Source organism: Lichenostomus cassidix, chromosome 9 (assembly GCF_008360975.1).
Source record: "Lichenostomus cassidix isolate B80296 chromosome 9, HeHo_3.0, whole genome shotgun sequence".
NCBI classification, from domain to species: Eukaryota; Metazoa; Chordata; class Aves; order Passeriformes; family Meliphagidae; genus Lichenostomus; species Lichenostomus cassidix.
The window spans coordinates 19,015,963-19,038,118 of NC_139490.1; the positions used below are offsets into that span (position 1 = coordinate 19,015,963).

General features: G+C 37.9%; 1 protein-coding gene across 1 annotated transcript; it reads left to right on the plus strand.

Annotated features, from left to right (window-relative positions):
• Window positions 1–7: 7 nt before the first annotated feature.
• RBP1 (retinol binding protein 1) lies at window positions 8–16,798 on the plus strand. Its single transcript, XM_085069693.1, has 4 exons — window positions 8–1,026; window positions 1,649–1,827; window positions 13,249–13,350; window positions 16,516–16,798. The coding sequence occupies exons 1-4, from the start codon at window positions 954–956 to the stop codon at window positions 16,567–16,569; spliced, it is 408 nt and encodes a 135-aa protein (XP_084925819.1). The 5' UTR covers window positions 8–953; the 3' UTR covers window positions 16,570–16,798.
• The last annotated feature ends 5,358 nt before the right edge of the window (window positions 16,799–22,156 follow it).

The following is a 22,156-nucleotide window of genomic DNA, read 5'->3' on the forward strand; positions in this document are numbered from 1 at the left end:
CACCCATTTAAAGTGTGTTTCTTTGCTGCACTGATCCGGAGTCTAATATGAGAGCAAGTTATTGCCAAGGCCCCAGAGCAAATCTATCCAATAGGGACTTTCATTTTACCATATGAAGATATCTGAGAGGCTCAGTATTTGGGCTCTAATGTTAGCAAGAAAAATCTCTTCTATGTTGGTTGCCTGTTATGCTGACTCAATGTATCTCGTTTCTGACAGAAGACACTTTCAAAGAATATAGAACTCTATAAAGTGCTACTTTGGTGTTTCCAAGTTTCTTAAATTAAGTGCAAGCATTCATTCAGTAGTGATGCAGCATTTGTCAATACACAGAGCTAACCACTGCTTCTTAATTCAAGTTTCCACCTAAGTGGTCCTTTCTGAGCCCTCAGTTGGCCAAACAGCTTCCACTGGTGGTTCTCTAGAGTTAAGGAGCTTGTGCAACAAGTTAAAGGAATACCAGACACTTTCACTGAAAGAGTCTGTGTGATTATTTGCTTGAAAGAAGGCATAAAGTAGCTGAAACATAGTCAAGAAAGAGGAATTTCCCTCAAAAAACACACAAGATAAGGACTTGTGTAGCTTTAGCTAATATCCTAAACTAAAGCTATTTAAAAGGGATTTTTTTTTCCTGAGTGGCATGAAAAATGAAGAGTAATGTGGTTAAAATGGATCTCCCTTGCAGAAGTTATATGAAAGGTGAATATTTCATTCATTTTAAATCAAGTCATCCTGCTGTCATTAGAAATCTCAGCAGTTCAGCCTTGTGGAAGGATTTGAAGGCAGCACTTCAACAATAATCGGATTAGAAGGACTTGCATAGCTACATGGTCTAAAAAAGAGATAAAAGAAACCAGAGTTCAAACTTGCCACAAAGAAAGGCAGCGAGTTGTGTGGTGCAGAATCAACCCACAGCTCTGAGCCTTTGATTTTGACAATCACCTGAAGCAGGGATGCCTGCAGACTTCAATGGCTACTGGAAAATGGTCAGCAATGACAATTTTGAGGAGTATCTGAAAGCATTGGGTAAGGTTCCCTTCGTACTTGTTGAATAAATAATCAATAAATGCCACCTGTCTTATTCTTGACACAAATCTATTTTTTCTTGTACAGTCATAAGTCATTTTTGTGAGAAATGTTTTTTTCAGAAATGCAGTTTAAGAGTTGCCTTAAGCAAAATTGTTTTGCCTTAAGCAGCCTCTACTTTTTACCACCTCGAAGCTTACATTAACAGAGATTAAACTGCGTAGCTTGAAGAGGTGAGGAGCAGATTTCAAATGTAAAAAAGAAAACTCTTTAATTTGAAAAGCAGTAAAATTTTTATATTTAATAAAGATTCAGTACAGTACTTAATTAATTTTCTGTGTTTCTGTTTGATATTATCTTAGGATTTCTATAGAAATAGTGAAGGCCTTATTAACTGTCAAATACAAATGGTATTTTTTTAAGATTTCACACTGTCAGAAAATTGAAACATTAAGTTATTAAAGTTATAAGAATAAGGTTACAGACTTTTTCCAGATGAGAAGGCTGGTTTGAAAAATTTGGACATTTCTGTATCTTTGTTCAGTTTAGTTCTACCTAAAAGCTACAAACTTCTTTTTGTGGAAGACTTTTCGGGATAAAAATAACTCATTTTCTTTTTCAGATGTAAATGTTGCTGTAAGAAAAATAGCAAACTTGCTAAAGCCTGACAAAGAAATCCTTCAGAACGGGGATCATATGATCATTAAAACGCTAAGCACTTTTAGAAACTACATCATGGAATTTGATGTGGGAAAGGAGTTTGAGGAGGACTTATCTGGGGTGGATGATCGCAAGTGCATGGTAAGAAGTAGAACTGTAACAATGGACAGAAAGGAATATTGATCCTATAAGGCCTTTCATAGAACATAGCTTATAACCATCCTGTGTGGCTATTCCTAAAATTATTTCTGTTCTTCTCAGTTTGCCAAGATGTACCTTGAACATGCCTTTCTATTAAAGGAATGCTAATTTTAATCAGGAGCACAAAGCAATTTAATCAATCAGTGAATAATAACGTCAGTGAAGCTGTGCTCATTTATACTGGGATATTTGTTAGTCAAAAACACATCTAGGGTCACTTCCAGAACCTCTTTAATGAGTAAGGTGTTACAGCAGAGGAAATCCACTGATTGCAGGGTCAGGCACTATTCCCTGTGTAAGAATGGCCAAGTACTTAAGAATTGCCTGGATGTATTTATTAGAGCACACACTTAATTAGCCCACTGGAACAAATCTTACTGAAATGAATAAGCAATCACTGAGGACTTTGTTTTATGACAGCTCTGTCTTATGAGCTCTTTTTGTTTATTAACTTAGGACTGATGAATATCAATTTACGGGGGAGAAACTTGAGAATAGTAAGTTCTCACCTATTAGTTTGACAGCATAACACTGGCAATACTCTACAGTGAGGAAGTTGACAAATAAAAGAAAATTATCTCAGGAAGGACTCTACAGGAGAAATATCATAAAAGAGAGCTGTTAAATTTTCCTTCTTAAAAAGCTAATCCTATTTAAAACCAATACTTTTCTCTAACCTTAAGATATGCGTATTTGCTTTTGCTCTGATCACGGTAGGAAAGGGAAAGGTTGTGATGACCAGAGAAAAAGACTGGTTGGCTACTGAGTGCCTCAACTGATCCCTCTGTGGTCCTTGTTACAGAGGGTACAAGTTTGATGAGAGTGAAGAACACAAAGTGCACAGAAGGGAGGAGCAGGTGCATTTGTGTATAGAAGAGTGCCCCAATGGCATCATGTGGTTCTGACTCCTGGAATGCTCTTAATCAGTGTGTTGAGGCCCAGATCCACTGAACAGTTATGAACCAAGAAAATATTTCAAACTGAGATGATTAAATTACCATCAAAGATAGCAATGTTCAAAATATCTGCCAAAGAGGTTTGTGTGTGCACAGAACTGTCCCTGTCTAAGCATTATCTGTACTTAAATACCATTAAACTCCCATCTAAAGGAGACCTAAACCATCCTCTACATCGTGGTAAGATTTAATATTTCTTTATTTTTAACAAGTCAAAATTCTCTACCTTGTTTTGCTAAATTGAGTGATAGGGAAGGATTCAAACTGTTAAACCAGAAAGAAGAAACCAACGAGAGAGAATTTTAGTCACTACAACAGCTGTTTGATTTGGAGTAGAACCTAGTTCAGCCTACTTTCAAAGGTTATTCAAACATTTATCTACTTACTGTTTAGTAGAAAATGCTTATTCAGCCTTAGAAGCAGAAGGTATCAGCACCTTCTTGCCTGTTACAAACAAACAGACAAACAAACAAAAAAACCCAAACAACCAGGGGTAATCACTAACCCTGACTGCTTTTTTCTTAAAAATGATTTAGGGATGTAATTCCACAAAATCCTGAGATCTCCATGTCTCTTTATGGTTTCCAGCTGTAGCTGGACAATTCAGGCCACTGACCACTGGTTCTGTATTTGCCTTGTAGCAACATATCACACATGATAGTTCAATTTTCTTATTAAAGCTTTCTACATGAGACTTCTGTTTTGTCAAAGGCAAAACAGTACAAGAAGCCATCTTTCTGAAGTCAACTTCAGTCCAAATCTGATAACCATAATGTCAGGCAAAATTTGAAGTTGTTAACCAGCAAAATAGCTCCAACAGTGCAGAAAGAGTCTTGTGAGAAAAGAGTCATGGAGGTTATAAGAGACACTGGATCACTCCCTGAGTGGTGTTACGAAGAAAACCATCATAAAAGCAAAGGTTGAACATCATTCTTGGTGTTCTATTAGTGTGTGTAGAGCTTGTGGAACTGCATGCCATAAATGGCTTAATCATTACTAGTCAGCCTGTGTAATGGGAGGGACTGTGAATCAATTATTGTTATTTATATTGTGGACTGAGCAGACCACTGGGCAAGTTTTATCCAAGTAGCTCAATGTATGAGCAGTACAAAGTAACATGGATAAGACAAATTACACATTAAACATTAATTTATATAGCAGAGCAATCATCATGAGACTAGAAAAAAATAACATTAGAAGTAATTCATCCTAGAAGTATAGATTGTTTTTTCTTTTAATGAAGAATATATCATCTAGCTAGAGTTAACATATCTGTTATAATAATACTAGCACGGTGAAAAGGTTAGATCTTGTGTGTAATTCACTGAAATTGTGTTCACCTTTCAGTTGTAAAACATATCCTAGAGTAGGTTAGGGTGGAGTGTAGCTACAGTAATTCCAAATCAATACTGTCTGTGAGGAATAAAGGCTAAAAAGTTTTGCTGATACTTACTTCTAAAGTAAGTTGAAGTTTTAACATTACAAACTTGATAGTCCTGTGATGGTACAAACCCTCTCCTCCTTTTCAGTTAGGGTTTTTTCACTTTTATCATTGGTCACTCCTGGAAACCTGTCTGAACTTTCTGATCAGTGAGTTAATTGAGTAGTGTAAACCTTAGTAGTTTCAGTTTGTCCTTCTTCTGCCCCTCAGCTGTGGCTTTCTTGCATGCACTTGTTTTTGGGTGACTGTTTTCTGAAGGGATAGAGTGAACAGCAGTTGGTGACATCAGGTCCTTTAAGGTGTTGTTTCTATTGGGAAGTGAAAATTTGCTACTTTGGAAACTCTAAAGCCCTGCTAGTTAAAGATGCAGTTTCTGTGCTCTGCAAAATCAAAGATGGGGATAGTTGACCATAAAGGAGAGATCACAAATAGCAGTTGGTATCAATGCTCCTCCAGCTTTTCACTCCGGATCTGATCTCCTAGATAAAAGTTAAATTACAGTTTCTCTGTTCACTTGGCAATTTTTGTGAAAGATGTCTTTCTGCAAGATCAATCATACTTAACTACGCAGGTTGCTAAAAGCTTGGCAGTTTCAAGTACAAAGGTAAAATGAAAGTTTACATCTTCAGGACCATGATTAATTCTTTGCAGATGTTCAAGGGTGTGCATTAGATGGTGTAGAAAGAAGTTTAGAACATTATTTTGAGTTACATTTTTTTCTCACATGGTGTGAATCAGATGGTGTTGTTAAGTTTCTACTACTTTGAAGAGTTTGTTTGCGGTTTTAATTGGCAACATATTATCTGATGGAGAATGTACCGAGACAGAAATTTAAAGTTAAATGGGTAGCTCTGGCTTTGGTATTTCTCAAAATGAGTCTTTGATCCTGCTGTCTTAATTCTCAGTGAAGCTCCAGTCTCATCATGAAATCTCCTCAATTTTAAAGATAATTTGTACAGTCTCAAGTTGTGATTAATTTAGCATCTCAGGTATTGCTCTGAGTATGAAACTTTGTTTCATGTGTATAAACATTACTGTGGAAAACATTTCCTGTGCATGCAAGAGGAAGACCTTATTGAAATAACAATTATTACAAAACCATCTCTGAAAGTATCTTGTTCATCAGCAGATAGTTGTGCTTCCCTTTTTCACTGTCAGTAATAACCAGTGAAACTGTTGAAATATCTACAATGCAAAATATGTACCAGCATATAAGAACAAGGCACATAAGCCTTCTGTACCTTCACAGTGTTTTTTACTTAGTACTTAGTAAAGAATTTATGAAAAAGTTAACTGAAAAACCTTAAAATGCTGAAACAAAGGCTGAAGTTTCACACTGCAAGTCTTTGCATCTAGTGAATCAAAGATTGAGAATTGGATAGCTCACATGGAAAAATTACTTTCTTAAAATTTTTGTTTTTCTAATAATTTTGCTGCTAAAGTCAGAGAAAACTTTTACATTATAATTATTCTCTGCTGTTCAGGCATTTGATAGATGGAATTGCTTTATCTTACACTATGCAGAATTAATCTCTTTTTACAGAGACTAAGGGCAAGTGATGTGTTAAAAAATCAGGAAAGAGTTTTTGTTCTAAATATAGACCAGCAGAATTTCTTGGATAACTGAAAACAGTGTTAGTTGAGTTATAACTGAGTGTTTGTTCAAGCATATGAGAGGTGCTCTGGTAACTCAGAACCTTGTGCTCTCTGGTATAGTAATTTTCTTCTTCCATTGAAGCAGGAAATGAAATGACAATGGCAGGGAACTGGGAAGCAGAGCAAACTGCAAGAATTTTAAACTGAATGTGGGAAATAATACATCTTAACCATTTAGTTATCAAAAACTGAATACAAGTGGAATATAACCATGAATAAGTTATCAAGTGAGTATTTGGAGTTCCTTTATTGGAACAAATATAACTTCGAGTCATAGGTAAGACTTGCTGGGGTGGGGTAGGGTGAGGAGGATTTGGGAGTTGTAGAATTGACTCATCAGATCTACCATACATTTTACTCTATTTTCAGGAAGTGTGTTCCTGAAAATAGAGTCAATTAATGTTTGAAACAGCCGCATTTGGACTATTCACAGACACCTGATTGGCCCTTCTGCTACATGTGCCATATCCTACTGAAGAGAAAGAAGTTGTTCAAAACTGATCATGGCTCTGTTTTAATTAACAAACTTGCCTAATGTGACACTGATTCCTCTCAAGTTTGTATTCAGGAAAAATGCAATGGAGTTAGTTGTTCTGGATATAATTTGATTTATACCACTGCAAGGTCAGAATAAAGCCCTGTTACAAAATCACATGGCTCGTGAAGCTTATTTAACTATTTAGGCAAATTGCTCTGTTACACAAATGGAATTCACAGCTGTTAATCTAGTGCAGAGCAGGTTTGGGGATTAAGACCTTGCTGCCAGAAAAACACCAACAAACAGCATTTCAGTACATGGAATTGCAGGAGCCATCTCCCACAGGGTGAGAAGATTCAAAATAAATTGTGCCTGTCTAGTAAGATGCAAGGTCAGCAATATATCTTTACTCAGTCCCTCCGATTTAGCTCTTTTAATTCTTTACTCTTCCAGTGCTGTCCCTTTTGGCTTGTAAGTATTTTTTCATATGCTTTGGTGGAACAGGCATTGTTCTAGAATCACTGTTGCTGGAGCTGCTCTTCTCTCAGATTTAGTGCCTGCTGTTTCTCTGCAGCACTGTAATTTCCCATGGTCCTCATTGGCATAACCACTGATATTTTTATTTTGGGGGGAGGGAGATGTAATTTAAAAGAGGTAGACTTTATGATAGCTTTCTGTTGGTATTTCTGATCTTTTACAAACTCTGCTCAACAAGTGAGGAAGAAAAGTCCTCCAGTTAGCCCCTTCGAGGCTCCAGAGAGCAAAAGTCCATCCTGGGTCTGTCTCAGGCTCTCTCAGAATGGACTCTGGCCTGTTCTGTCTCTGTGCCTCAGTGAGGAGGAGCAGTTTCCTTTTTCCTGCCTTGTTTCACCCTGCTTGCTCCTTTGGCATTACTGTTATTACCTGTAAGTGATGTGCTCAGCACATTTGCACGGTGATAGCAAATGAGATTATTTTAATCTTTTACTGTATAATTTAAGATGTCATAAACTTCACATTTTGCGGTGCTGGATTCTGTCTAAACCACGAGACTGATGAGAAGCTTTTGAGCTAGTTATTCACAAAACTGCTAGCATACTGAAGCTCTGTAGGGAAAGTGGCTTTTAGTAGGTTTAGCATTTCATCTTTTTGTGAACTCTAAAAAGCTCTGAGAGTTAAAAATGCAGAAAGGGCAGTCAGAAAGAATCAGCTGAAAAGCTGAGAACCAGACTTAACAAATCGAATTTTGAATGACAAACCATTAGTGTTATGTACAATTGCATCTTGCTAAAATTACACAAGGGATAAATCAGTTATACCCATTAATTTAAACAGTAAGTGTCTTAGAATCGATTCTGATCTTTGTACAGAGTGAATTGAATGTGATGGGTTTTGCTTTTTTTTTTCCTGGCATGGGATATATACAAGCTTTCCTATTTTTGTATTATTTGTATACAATTTTATTTCAGTGAGAAAAAAAATCCACCATTCCTAAGAAATAAAACAATATGCACTGTCTAAAATATTGATTCTCCTCCTCTTCCCACATATTGCCAGCTGCATAGCCTGGAGCTTTTGCACATTTACTTTCCTACTCCCTGGAACATATCTCTGGTCTTTGCTTTCTTCTGTTGCTCTTAGAAGCAAGGACTCAAAATAAAGAAATTGAACATTTAAGATTTGATCCTATCTGACAACAGCTTATTTTTCATCTAAAATTTTTCACTCCAGTCCTAAGCCTCTCTTCTAGCAGTGCTACCATTGGAGATGCTGACAATGATAGAAGCAAAGAAGTCTTTGCCATGACCGAGCTACAGCGTGGCTCAATAGGTTCAGCCTTTGTCCAGCAGCAGGATCTGCAGATAAAGCCCAGGAATCCAGCCAACAATTGCTCTGTTGTGTTTGTTGTTGTTTCTCAGGAGTTTCTCTCTGTCACTGAACTTCCAGATGCAGATGTGATGAGATAAAAGGTTGCAGGGTGGAGAGGTGACAAAGCTGCCATGGCTGTACCCCCCTGGGAGCACAGAGGCCATAGGGAGTGACCACCTTACAGAATTCCCCTTCAAAGCAACACTGGACTTTATCTGTGACATCAACATTAATTTATTCTATCAGCACTTCTTTTTTTTTCCCAAAAAACTCCTTACAAGAGGTTTTTATATCACTGTGATACTCAGTACAGATGAAATAGTTTATCTTGAGAAGCTGTTAATACCTTGTTGGATATATTGCTGTGTTCGGCCAAAAGTTCTAGGATATTTTCTTTGGTATTATGTACAAGACACAGCTCAAATTGGATTTTTCTGTTTCATCTGACCAAAAAAATGAATTTCTATTTTTTAATCCTTCTTAGATCATAATTGTAGTTGTAAAATGGCATGTCATTCTCCCAAGCAGGGAATGACTGGATTGAGATGGAGCAGGGAGTGTGTTGTGCACTCCTAGCTTTGCAGTCATTTGGTGCTCCATATATAGAGACAACACTCTGAGGGAAGCAGGAGAAAAATAGAACTGGTACTGCTGTGTTTCTCCTACAGATAGGAAATCAATAACGTATTTCTGATGAAAGGTGGGAGCTGCAATTCATACTTGTAAAGGCAATGTGTCAAAAATCTATGTGGCATTTACAAAAAATGTTCACGAACTACTTTGAAAAAAGTTATTTTCTTTCATTTATTTGTAAAATAAATTCTGTACCTCCAACTGCTGAGCACCTGACCCAAGCAGGCACACAGGAACAGCCAATACAGCAATGAGAAACATTGTGCAGAGCCAGCACCAAATGTCTTTGCACTTAGACCTTACTGGGAAATGCAAAGTACTCTGATAAAATGCTTGATGACTATTTCAGTAAATTACAAAAGTCACTATCTCTGGCTTTGGGTCAGTAGGATTTGCCACTGGAAGCTGAAATTGTGCAAGATTTCATCACAGTTACTGCTACTAAAGTAAAAGCAAATATGTAGTCAATAATTTGTTGGGTGCTTACTAAATATTTCATTTATTACATCTACCTTGTCTCATAACTGGAAACAGTAATGAGAATACTTTAATTATCATTTCTTCCAGCTTTAATATTCAGGAAAATTCAGATGGTACTATGCATATGAATTTAAATTTTCATAACACAAAGAGATTAAATTACTAAAAAAAGTATGTGGATGCCCAAGTAATAAAAGGATAATATCAAAGTACGTGAAAAGTGAAAGACTACAGAACCCATACCACAAAACTAAAGAAAATTTGAACATTTTTTTTGTTCTCAGACTTCAAAGGCTTTTTCACTTCCCAGAGGAGCCCCATTCTCTAATTTTACACGTCAAGAATGAAGTGTATACAATCTGAAAAATGTGTAATATTGGTGGTTGGATTTTTTGAGAAGAGTTAAATTGAGGCAAAACTCCCTGGGTTTTACCTCATCCCATTACCTTTTCTCATGTTCCTGAAGCATTATTAAATAGCACTGTTGACTACTTGAACTCATCACCATTCTCTGTTGAAGTTACCTACAGAATTACCTGCACTTGACCTAGGAAGTGTTCATCTTAGGTTTAAGTATGATCAGGTAGTAAGAAAGCAAGATTTCAGCTTGCTTATGATGAACTAGATTAGGTACTATGTAGTTGAAAGGAATAAACCATGTCTTCCATTTATTATGCAAGTAGTAGAAGATGCTCAAAAAGGCAGGAGTCTTCAGCTTTAGAGAAATACTCCATTTTAAGGTAGTTGGTTCTGTTACTGGCAACTGCAACTTTCCAGTGTCCTCTGAGTTTGCCTAGCTCTCCTCCTCTTGTGGAAGAGGATCAAGAATAGGAGCTGTCTGCCCAGGCCTGCTGTGTCCACCAAACCCTGGCAAAGATTTTCAGTCATTCTGGGAGGTGACAGTAGCTTGGCCTCTGTGATCAGGCAAACCTTAGGTAATGCTATTATCAAAGTGGGGGCAAACAAGGTTAATTGCAAAGGCATACTTTTCTAAGAAAAGTAGCTTTATGTAAAAGGTGAAGTGTTTCTTTATCTTGGTTGTGTGTGCCAGGGAGGAAAGCAGCAGGAACCAAAGGGTCTTACAGAGCTGCCTTAGCAGTCTAATCAAGTGCTTGGCTCCTGATTATACCATGGCAATATCCTGATCCAGTCTTTAAAAATAAATCCTTGCTCTTAGATACAGCAAGAGAGATTATATATGCACTGTTTGCCCTACAGTATTTTTTCAGTATTATTTTTATGTTCTAATTCAAATCTTTTTGGGAATGTTGTAAAGCAAGCATTGCTCTGGTTTAGGTGTGGTAGAGGGTGGACTGTTAGCAGCAGCCAGTGCACATTAACAGCCATAGCAACACCAGCCTCAACTAACACTAACTGTGTGTCTCAGTAGAGATATTTGGCCTGGAATAACGTGTTTCAGTCTGAGTTAAAAGATAATTTTATAGATTGTGTATTAGTTTAATAAATGAGACATTGAGACATTACAGTTCGACCTAAAGAAACAAAAGACACAGATGCCAGTGATTAATCTTACTGTCATAAAGTGATTGCTCCTGCTAACAAAGAAAATGACATTATGTTCTCTTGCAGTATATTCTGCCCTTTATAACCTTCAGAGCAAAATAGCTACCCAAAGAAATCAGAAATTGTATGGTATACTCGTATCCCCTCACTATTAGTATTTCTCAAAGGGAAGGCAGAGGATATCTGAGAACATTGTCTGATAAATGCTTGGTTAATGGTCTGTGGGTTTAGACTCTTCGTGGTTATCACCAAATTGCAAAAAGCAATATCTAATCTTGACTGGAAAAACAACAAATCCTGAGAAGAAAGTGAGTTGCTTTCTGAGATGAAACAATTTCAATCACCCTTGGAGGCTAAAAAGTTAACATTTCCTTGTGCTGCTACAAATATTTCTCTATTTCCCCCAAGTGTACTCAGTCAGTGAATATTATCAAGTGTAATAACATTCACAACTGACTTTGAACATTAATAGGACTAATAAAGTTGGATCTTACAGTATCATGTTATACTGCCTCTGAATTCACATATAAACCCACAAAATTTCACTATTAAGCTAGAGTAATGATTAAACTATGCTGAGCTAGTACTCAATGGATACAAACAATTGCAGTTACTAAGCAAAGCTGCACATACAAATGCTTCATTCTACAGTATCTACAAGTCATCATTCATCTTCTGTTATATTATTTTTTTAGAATCAGAAATTCATAGATATGATCACTTATAAATTAAACATTTTTCACTTTGATTCCTGTTATTTGTTATCTTCTGTCTCTTAAGTGAATCTCTGCAGATTCAGATATGGGAGAGGATTTCGTTATGGTGACCATATTAACTATAGCTTTGCCCAAATATGTTGTCCTTCCTGCATTGGCTTTTTTGGGGTTTTTTTTTTGCATTAAAAGGATAGGGTTTCATAAAATGTTATCTACTACTTGGTTTAAATATATCACTTTACAAAAGATAACTGAAGAATTTGTGAATGCATTTTCTAAATTGGAGAGATTTTTAGCAAGGACATGTGAGTTTGTCTTTCAAAGACCCCATGTGGTGCAAACAGACTGTATGAGATCAATACCATTGCCTTGCCTGTGATTATCTATCCTGGCACTCTTTGTAGTCATTCATTTTCCATGCTTGTTTAGTCTAAAGCTTCCCATGGGAGGAGGCTGCTGGCTGCACTCATTCAAAGATAGTGGCTATCGTGGTTATTATTTAAGAATTAATTGTTTGTGACTTACACAGATTAAATAAATTGGAGTGCATAGTTCTTGTGTGTTGAACTGGTTTTAATTCCTGGAAGGAAAAATGTAAGCTGACTTCTTCTCTTAGAAACTACACAGGATGGATGAAGTAAATGTCCTTTAATGACAGATCAGAATTCATCATCTCTCTATATCTGACTACTCATGCAAACAGTGGCTGAAGACTTTTACAAGGTAGACAGTAATTCCATATTTAGTCCTCAGAGTCCCTTCAAACAAGCTGATTTAAAAGCCATGTGCTAATATTAATGTTAAACTATCCTCATGGAGTACAGCTTGTCACTGCTCTTCCCTCTAAATATTTTACAGAGCATTCCTTCTCTTTAACTTAGGGAGATGTGAAAGGCAAATTTGTCAATAAATGCTAACCAGACTAACAAGCTGTAGGATGCGCTGTCAGACATTTAAGGAGTTTAATGTATCAGTTTTTACTGAACTACTCAGGACAGCACCAATATTCACAAAAGTGCTGTGTTGAATGCTGTAGCACCTGACTCTTGCACTTAGTGTGCCAGTGCTGTCTCAAGGAGTTCCCCAGCCTTCATTGAAAAAAGCAGGATGCTGGCAAAGTCACCAGTTTGCTGATATTTTCAAACCACTCTGCTCAATGAAGGAAGGCAGATTAAGACATGAGGAAAAACCAGCTCAGTGTTTTAAAGCTTTGTTCATCCCCAGTGCCAGTAAGTGGGAATGTTTTTCAGGTAGAGCAGCTGGGCATTCTTAGGGTGGAAAAAGCCAATCTGGATCTTAAGTTTTCAGGTCCTTTTGCAAATACAGTGTTAGGCTGCAGAGCCCTTCTCCTGCTGTATTTTTCAGCAGGGAGAGTGGAGTTTGTTCTTATAGAATGCTTTTGATGATAGTTTTTCTTGCTTTATCTCATCCTTCCAGTTTTTGGCAGGCAGTTGGGCAGCAACTTTCTGTTCGAGCTCATTTCTTTTGTAATTATCCTAAGTGTTACAACACTCTACAGTCATTCTTTTTATGAGATACGCTAATCATTAGAGATAAGTTTTGCTTCACGGGAACTAATCATAGTATCAGAGAATACTACACTAATACCAAACATGTGTGTTTTGTTAGACCACCGTGTCTTGGGATGGAGATAAGCTGCTCTGTGTACAGAATGGAGAGAAAGAAGGCCGTGGTTGGACCCAGTGGATTGAAGGAGATGAAATGCACCTGGTAAGATGGTGTAAGAGGTTTTGAATGCCACCCTATTAAAATGGTTAGATATAACACGGCAGGGGATGTGCTATGTTATTTTGGCTTCCTTTGACATAATTATGTATTGGTGCAGCATTTGATTTGTTTCTAAAGCAACAATTTCATTTGGAGCCATTATGCTTCTATGTCCCTTTCAAAGACTGACAATTTCAAAGCAGTGCTCTTTCTGTGTTCAGTGTGTGTCCAGACACACCAGGCTGAAATGTTCACACGAGGAAGACATTTAACAGAATGTCCCTCACACAGTCAGTAAAATACTCAGTATGGGATCTGTGGAACTGAGCACCTAACAATAAGGGGAAAATGCACCATTGTTCTTTTAAAATAATTACAGGCCACACTACATTATAGCCTAGAGAACTAAAACAGCAATTAAGTTTTTGAAATGGGTGTTTTTTCAGATCATCATTTTTATCTTTCTAAATTAACAGGACCTGAAAGAAGATGCCTTTTCTTTTGTCCTATAGCTCTTTATAGCATTCTCACTCTCTCATCAGTGGGGGTAAAAGGCAGTCTTCCTGCTGAGATAATAAACTCCAACCTCCATTTCTGTTCACTGTGCAGTGCTATTAGCATTCAGCACTCTAAATGGATATCCTCTAAATGTTGAAATCAGAAGCAGAGTTACGAAATCTTTGCAGAAGTACCCCAAACCCCTTACTACTAAACATAATTTTCAGTAAGTCCTAGAATCCAGTTTAGGAAGGGAATGTGACAGATCTCACCATCTGGACTTGATATAGCAGAGGTAGGGAGAAAGTTGCTCTCTAAGTGATGACTTTATAGCTGAGGCCATGGGCTCACCTGAAGTGGGGGAGGAAGTAATAAAAAGGAGATGCCAGAATTTCCTGTGCATACACACTCCCTCCATGAAGCACATTTCAGTATTTCCATTCTGCCTCCCAGCTGCACACAGGCAGTGTCATGACACGAAGCATCTGCCCTTCCAGATTCTCTGCTGGCAAACAGCTCTCAATTACCCATTACAATGCCTGACCTAGAAGTTCAGCTTACACCTTGCTGCCCTCAGTCATACACATCTGTGCATTCATCTGCACATAGAAACAATAGCTCCAGTTGCTCTTGGATTTCTCTGGATCAGCACCCTGGTTTCTGTCCCTGGCCAGCTCCCAGGCATTATCTCTTCCCATCTTCTGTCCCCAACACCAGTTCGTTTAGCCCCAATTTCTGCTATCCTTACTCTGATTCCTGCTCTAGCCACACAACCTGGCCATGGACCTCCTGCCCAGACCACTGTCTATACTTGTCCCTGTGAGGAGATTGATTTTATAAGTCAGAAATTCAGATTCAGTTGCTCAAATGCACATGTCTAGTACCAGTTTAGGTACTGGGGTAATCTGACTGCTCTGATGCTACTTTTCAGAATGCTAGGAAGAATTCTGGATCATACCTTCCAGATCATGCATTCACTCATTGGCACTTGGACAATTTATCACAGTCTGTCTCCCGTGTACACAGAAGTCAGTACAAAATTAACTCATGCAAAGGAAGTAACCAAGTATTTTAGAGTCCACTCCTCAATATTTCAATTTTCTCATTTCTTGTATTTGACAAACTGCAAAAGATGTTCTCTTTATTTCTCTAATCCTTCTTAATGCAACTCTCTCCATTAAAAGTACAGTAAAGAGTCCCATTTAGTATCTTATTTTTGATCAGCTAAGATTACCAAGTCCTGTACTTTTGAGAGTGCTTTGATACAATGAGCAGTTACCTCTGAAAACCTGATACTTCAAGAGCTTTATGATCCCATTGAACTTTACACAATGAGCCAAATGTTAATTTATTCTTTTCACAGTTCTGCAGAGAGTAGGACTACATCCTTTAGTAGTTTATCGCTTCCTATTTTCTTCACTTCATTCTATGTTCTGTACTTTGTAGTTCTTTTTAGATTTTATTTTATGTGAGTGACTTATCTGACCATTCCCTATTTCCTTCTGAGTTTTATTGCCCTTTTCTATTGTATTGATTGCTTCTGCTCCGTAGTTTTTGTCACTGTCAGCAGATCTCTCAGCCCTTACTGCACACTCCTTCTTCTGGGTTACCTCTGCAGCACTGAAAAAAACAGGTCCTACCTAAAGTCACTGGATCAGTCTGCTTGTTCCACCAATTCAGCATGAAGCACTTTCTCATACTGGGTTCTAGCACCATATGTCAATAATGTTCTTGATCTAGTGAAAGGTTTTTTAAGGTCATTTTGTCAGTCCCCCACAACAAATGTGCATAACTTCCTGTAAATATTCTGGCAGCTTTATTAAAGTCTCATCTTGAACTGGAAAGGGCATCCCTTCTGCTAGGTCATACACAACCTTTGTCTTTATGTTCCTTAAGAGCTTCCACACTATTTTTTCTTGCACCTAACCCAGTTGCCACATGCACATATCTGTGTGCACTTCTTAGGTCAAACTGAAGGAGTTTGAGTAAGGGAGATGGGTGAACAGGCAAACAGCAGCAGCCTCACAAATCCGAGCCCAAGATGTAATCATTGCCCCTGCTTATGCCCAGCTCCCAGTGATCCAGTGATTAGCAAGGGGGAGTTTGTAAAGCTCTTAAGGAACACAAGGAACAGCATCAGGCATCCAGTATGGTCAGGCTCAGTCAAACCTCACTGCTGTGCTCTTTGATAGCCCTGGATCAAATCTTCTGTCACAGTAACCTGTCCTTTTGTAGCCATGATCTCCTTGTTGATAAAGTGGACCCTGATTTCTGCTTTTGTAGGCTTGAGCTACCAGTCATCAACACCCAGGTTCAGAACTGGTGAGGCAAATCCATCCCCACGTCTTTATGTGTCCAAAATAGAGAATGCCCATTTCAAAGACTTAAGCAGCTGCATACACTGCAAATACAGAATAATGCACCAGGAATATATTTGAGCCTTCAAGAGCTGAGATCCCAAAATAACTTCCCTTACTCCACCTTTTAGCAGAAAAGAAGCCCAAACCAGATGGTTTCTTTTAGGATGAAAAATAGGCTAAAATACATACAAGCCTCCCAATCTAATTTAATAGGAAATTGTGGATTCAAATTCAACTGGACATATACATGAATCTATAATGTTTGCATCCTAAGTAAAAGTTGTATTTTTAAATTATTTTTTCTTCCTAGGAAATAAGAGTGTGTGGAGTCACGTGTAAGCAGGTCTTCAAGAAGGTACAGTGAGCCTAGTGAGCTGACACAGGAGTGAAGAACAGTAGAATTTACAGACTTGCCACCAAATCTCCAAATGCTAGTACTGAACATCATTAGTGACAAGAGCAAACAAAGAAATGAAGATCACATTAGAACAGCATCATTAGAATAAAATATTTTTAGGAAATAACTTGGGAAAAAATGACTGCAAATAAAACCGTTTTTAGAAATGCCAATTAAAGATGCTAAACACTATAAATGTGTGCATACCATAATTCTTGACTACAACAAAAGGACTGTTAGGTGTAAAACAAGATGCTGGACTTTAAGACCTTGTAAGCTATTATTTTGCTCTCAACAGACATCACCCTTTCAGAGCCTTAGCAAGGGACCTCTAGGTCATCTTGTTTTCAAATGCTGAACTGCAATTTAGGGAAGAAAATGAAAACTGTAGGATGCAGCTTGCACTTAAATCCTGTATTCTCTGAAGCTAGTGAGAATGTTACCATTAGCTCCAGTGGAGTTGCACTGGAAGTGTTCCATCAAAAATAACAATCTGATTTCTCAAAATGAGTAAAGGTTTGGATAAATACTCTGGAAAAACAGAACTTGCTGAAGCACGGCTAAGGGGCAATTGTTTTCTAAAGACTTTAGCTGATATCTGCCCATGCTTCTTTTTTTTTTTTTTTTTTTTCCCCTTGTTCTGGAGAAACTAAGATAATTGCTAGAAATTATCTATAATTGTACACACACCACACAGAAGATAAGACCAGCATTTCTTCATACAGTGTCATTTGCAGGGGTTTTTAAGCCCTGTAATAGCCCTCATGTTCTCATGCAGACTGAGCAGAGCAAAGCCGTGGCCTGGTAGTTTAAATAAGAACACTGATTTAAACATTAGTGAGAATAATAATTTGCAAACTATACTGTCAGATTTTCAGTCCATCAACATATTGGATATACAATGAGCACCACTACTTCACATCAAATTCAGAAAGAATACAGGGTGCCTGGCTGGATCAGAGCTTTAGCATGTAACACAGAATTCCAGGTGTCTCCTGTACCAGCTGTAATCAGCCACTTTCAGGGACTCAGTCAGTGGGAAAATCGCTATAGCAGAGTCTGCTCTGAAGTGAGAACGTCCCTTTCCCTCTCTGCTGCAACTCCTGTGCTTAGCCCTGCTTTTGCCATCCTTGGGGACTCATTGCTGACTGACACATTTTAAACATGTAATTGGAAACAAATGCTGCCATTCTCTACTAACCAGAGACTGGTTTCAAATATGCAGTTATTAATTCTTTTTAAAAAGCTGGGAGCCTGATCTAATAGAGAATTATAGGCACATAGAATGGTGTGGGTTGAAAGGGACCTGACAGATCAGGTAGTTCCAACCTCCCTGCCATGGGCAGGGACACAACGTGAAGAAAAGGGTGTTCATAAGCAGACCTTGTAAAGTCTAAAGTTAGCAGAACAGGAATGATAAACCTTCTGAACTATGGTCTTTCAACAGTACTATTCAATTCAATAGTACCCACTGTATATTGTGAGTGTAGCACCAGATGTGCTGTAATGGACATCTAATTCAATTTTCTGAAGTTTTGGGGTTTGCTCTGCTTCAGAATGTGCACAGAAGGTATTATCCATGAAGATTTGAGCATCCCCATGTGACAAACAGGTGAACAATGCTCCCTCTCCATATAAATTCTTGTGTTACTGTTGCAACAGCTGTGGATGGTACTACTCAGAATTACAGACATGTAGTGAAATTGTTTAAGTTCCCCTGCAATTTTTTTTTTTCTTGGCAATACTTATGCCTAAAGAAGTCTCTGGGAAATATACTTGAGTCTGATCAACCAGGTGCATGCATAAGCTGCTTTTCTCTCCTGAAAGAGTGTATTGCCCATCCAGCTGTGGGCATAATGGATATGCCCATATCTAAATGGATATCCCTGCTGACCAACATACAGAACACCAGTTCATGGGGATTAAGTTTTCTAGTACTTGGAGTGGGACAGGTCAAATGTGGTTATAATTAAATAAGATAGAAAGGTTGTAGGGAAGGAAAAGAATCAGAAACCTGTGGATCTTTGGCTAAAATGCTTCTCTGCTTAAGTAAGATTGCAAATAGTTTTTTATTTAAAATGCTATTTATCATCTTACGCAAGGTTGAGGATATCCCAGTTGCCAAATTTCAGTGCATCAGTAATTTGTTTTTCTTGAAAGATTATTGGACACAAAACTTTTTTCCTTCAAGTTTTTAATTATTGATTTCATAATCGTGGACACTGTCCAGGTATCTTTCCACTCTTCAGCCCCAAGGAGAGCAAGAGAACAAACAAGTAACTGTAATGAAGTGATGGTTCACACCAGTATCCCCAGTTAAACTTGGCATGATTTTTTTTTAATGTTCAGCACTGACTGAGAGCTTTTTTGAAATGTAGTTTTCCTTCAATAGAACTTGGCAGTTCATAACCCTTAATTCACCAGCTGTCTTCTAATTTTTGCCTGCAGCTCTCTCCAGTCTTGTGTAACATTCACAAACTTTTTGTGGAAGGTTGTAAGTGGATCAATTAACATCTAGCTAAGTAAATCCAATTGTTAAAAGCTATTATTATTGTAATCAGACAGCTTTTCCCTTTTGGGTCATCTAGTACAAGGGCAAATTTAGCACCATACTAATAACTAGTGGCTTATCAAGCAGAAGCAGTGTAACCTGCTGCTAATTATGGAGAAAAGGCAAGCTCACAAAGTACTTCCACAGCTCATGGATGTAAAATACAGAAACTTCAGAAATATTTAACTTCGAATATATTCACTTCAAATCATCTCAATTGCTTGTCATTATAATTGTAACCTCTTATCTCTACTGCAGCAACCCTTTTCCTTGGAAAAGGAAATTATGTTCGTTCATTTCTTCCACGACGATGCTTTCCAATTAATGTGTGTAAAATTAACCATGCTGTTTCCATGAGCCTTTAACAACCTGTTATCATAAAATGTAATTTAAAACTTTCTCCATAAAATAGATGCTTACTGAATGTATAATATTCAACAATAACTTGACAAACATCTGCCTCCCTGACTACTTTCATAACTACTTAGTAACCAAGACCTTCACAGTGAATTCATATCCAAATTTGCTTGCTACTCAGGAATCAAACTTGATATTGATTTTCTTGATCTTCCACAGAATTTCAGCTACGGTTTGGCAATACCAACTCTGTATCTCTGCAGAACTTCATTATCTTCAGATAATGGGCATTTTCTATTTTGTAAGGAAAGACCAGTGCCTACAGAAGCAGTGTGAATAGAAAGGCAAAAAGGGGCATTTCACCATGTCTAAGAGATCCAGTCTTGCTACTATGCTCAATCCAGAAAGTCTAGGTGAAAAAAGCTGAAGAGTACAGGCTGATGTGTTCCACAAGCCTGATTATTTTACCTCAGTTCCCACCATTTGGGCTTTTCGAGGTGGGTATGATCTTGGGGGAGCTCACTGCCACATTTTACAGTTCTGTGGCCTTTCAAGTGAGGGGCACACAGAAAAGGAATACAAATCTGCTGTTTTTACAACACATGAAGGCATGTTGTGCATATGAAATTGCGGGTTTAGAGAAGAAGTAGAGAGAGATGACCATGGTTTTAGCAAACACGATGCAACAGAGAAAAATTCGGAGCCTGAAAGTTCAGGATGGCCAAGCTTACTGTGAAAGAAGCAGCAGTGTGTAATACAGCTATGAGCAGCCTGCTTATTATGCTGAAGGTGCAGAGAATTAAACAAACAAAGGGTTAATTCAGATCGTGTGCTTAGAACACACAGTGACTAAGAAATAAGGCTTTCACTGAGCACAACATGAAAGAGGTTTCAGTAGGATTCAAAAATCATCATATCTCTGCAAATGCAAAGGATCAGGGACAGAATTATCAGAGTCATAGAATGGTTTGGATTGGAAGGGACTTTAAAGTCCATCTCATTCCAACCTCCCTGCCATGGACAGGGACACCTTTCACTAGACCAGGTTGCTCAGAGCCCCAGCCAATTAAAGCTCCTTTCTTTTCCCTTTCTAGTGTATAAACTTGACTGTTTTCCTTCCTAGAGGCTTTTAAAAACATCAGATTATCACAGTGTTCTCATTTCAGTCCACACCATGAAATACTCCATGGAGATACATGAGCGAAGAGCAACTCTTACATTCTAAGCTGTAGAAACCAGAACTGAAATAAGAGTTAGGGTTACAGTCGATGTTTATGCAACAGTCCAAAAGATGGGAAAGAGTTGCTTTCAGTAACAGTTTCATTGTAAAATAAGTATGGACTGAATGGCAAATCCCTCATAACAAGAAGCTGCATCAGATTCCCAGTGAGTCTCCCATGGGACTGAGCAGTGGAGCATAGCAGTATCCTGGCATGGCATGACTGATGTGCCCCACAGGATCCATCCACTTCCATCAATGTCTATCATTTGGTTGGCTCTACTGTGTGAAGCTTGACAGTAAAAAGCAAGAGTTCACCATTACAACATTCATAAAACTTCCTAGTATGTATCACATTGAGTTATGTTCTTTTTTGGACAGCCTCATCTGTAATCACAGAACAGATTCACAGCTATTAGTCCTTTCGTCCTCTATCAGTAGCACATTTGTCTTGGATTATTACCTGTGTGGTACAGCAATTTCTATTTTAAGGAGGTTTTTTAGCCTCAAAGCAAATGTTTATTTAAATAATTTAGTCCTGTCTCACAAAACTGCTCACAAAAGTAGAGTCCCTTCAGAACCATGTATTTTATTACCAGGGCAAGCACTTTCTCTATATTAATAGCAAATAATAAGTATCCACACTGAACACTTCAGTGAAATGGCATTTCAGTTTTTCACCAAACCCTTCAATAAGACTGCCTGACAATTAAGTTTCTGCACTATGGAGGCAAAATAAAATTCTCTCTTTTAATGGCAACATTGTTATTAAAGAAAGGGAGGAAAGAAGGATAGGAAGCAATCTCTGGTTATTGACTCAACACTTATTTACATAACAAGAGACCATTTGTCTTGTGGTACACCACTGTTCTAACACTGAGCAAATTAAAAGGTCAATATTGTCACAAGAGCATTCCGAATTTAAAATATTTTATTTAAATGTTCAGCTATTTGTCAGTTCAAGATTGGAGCAGAAGCATGAGCAGTTATTTATGGGTCCATAAGCATTATAGAGTAGCTAACATTTAAAACTTGTTTGTGCATGTGCAGAAAAACACAACATGATTATCAGCAGTATACTGCAAAGATAGGCAGTCCTTAAAAATGCATTTAGCCTCACTTCAGAGCTTTCCTGAAACTGTGTGACTGGCCTTTCTTTCACCACCCCTTGCAGCTACTCAAAGCAACAGTACAGAAGTGCACAGCAGAAACATAAGTGGTGACAATCTAATGCAAAATTGTACACCGAAATTTGAAGGTACACTTCAACTGAAAAGTTCCTCTCCATCCTCATGTTCCCACCAAGTTTTTCTCTAGTGCAAGTCAGTGGATTTACTACAAAAAGGAAATGTTTATATTGCAATGCAGTCACCATTATAATTTGGTGGGGTTTAGAACCACAGCATATAGGAAGAGCTCACTGAAAT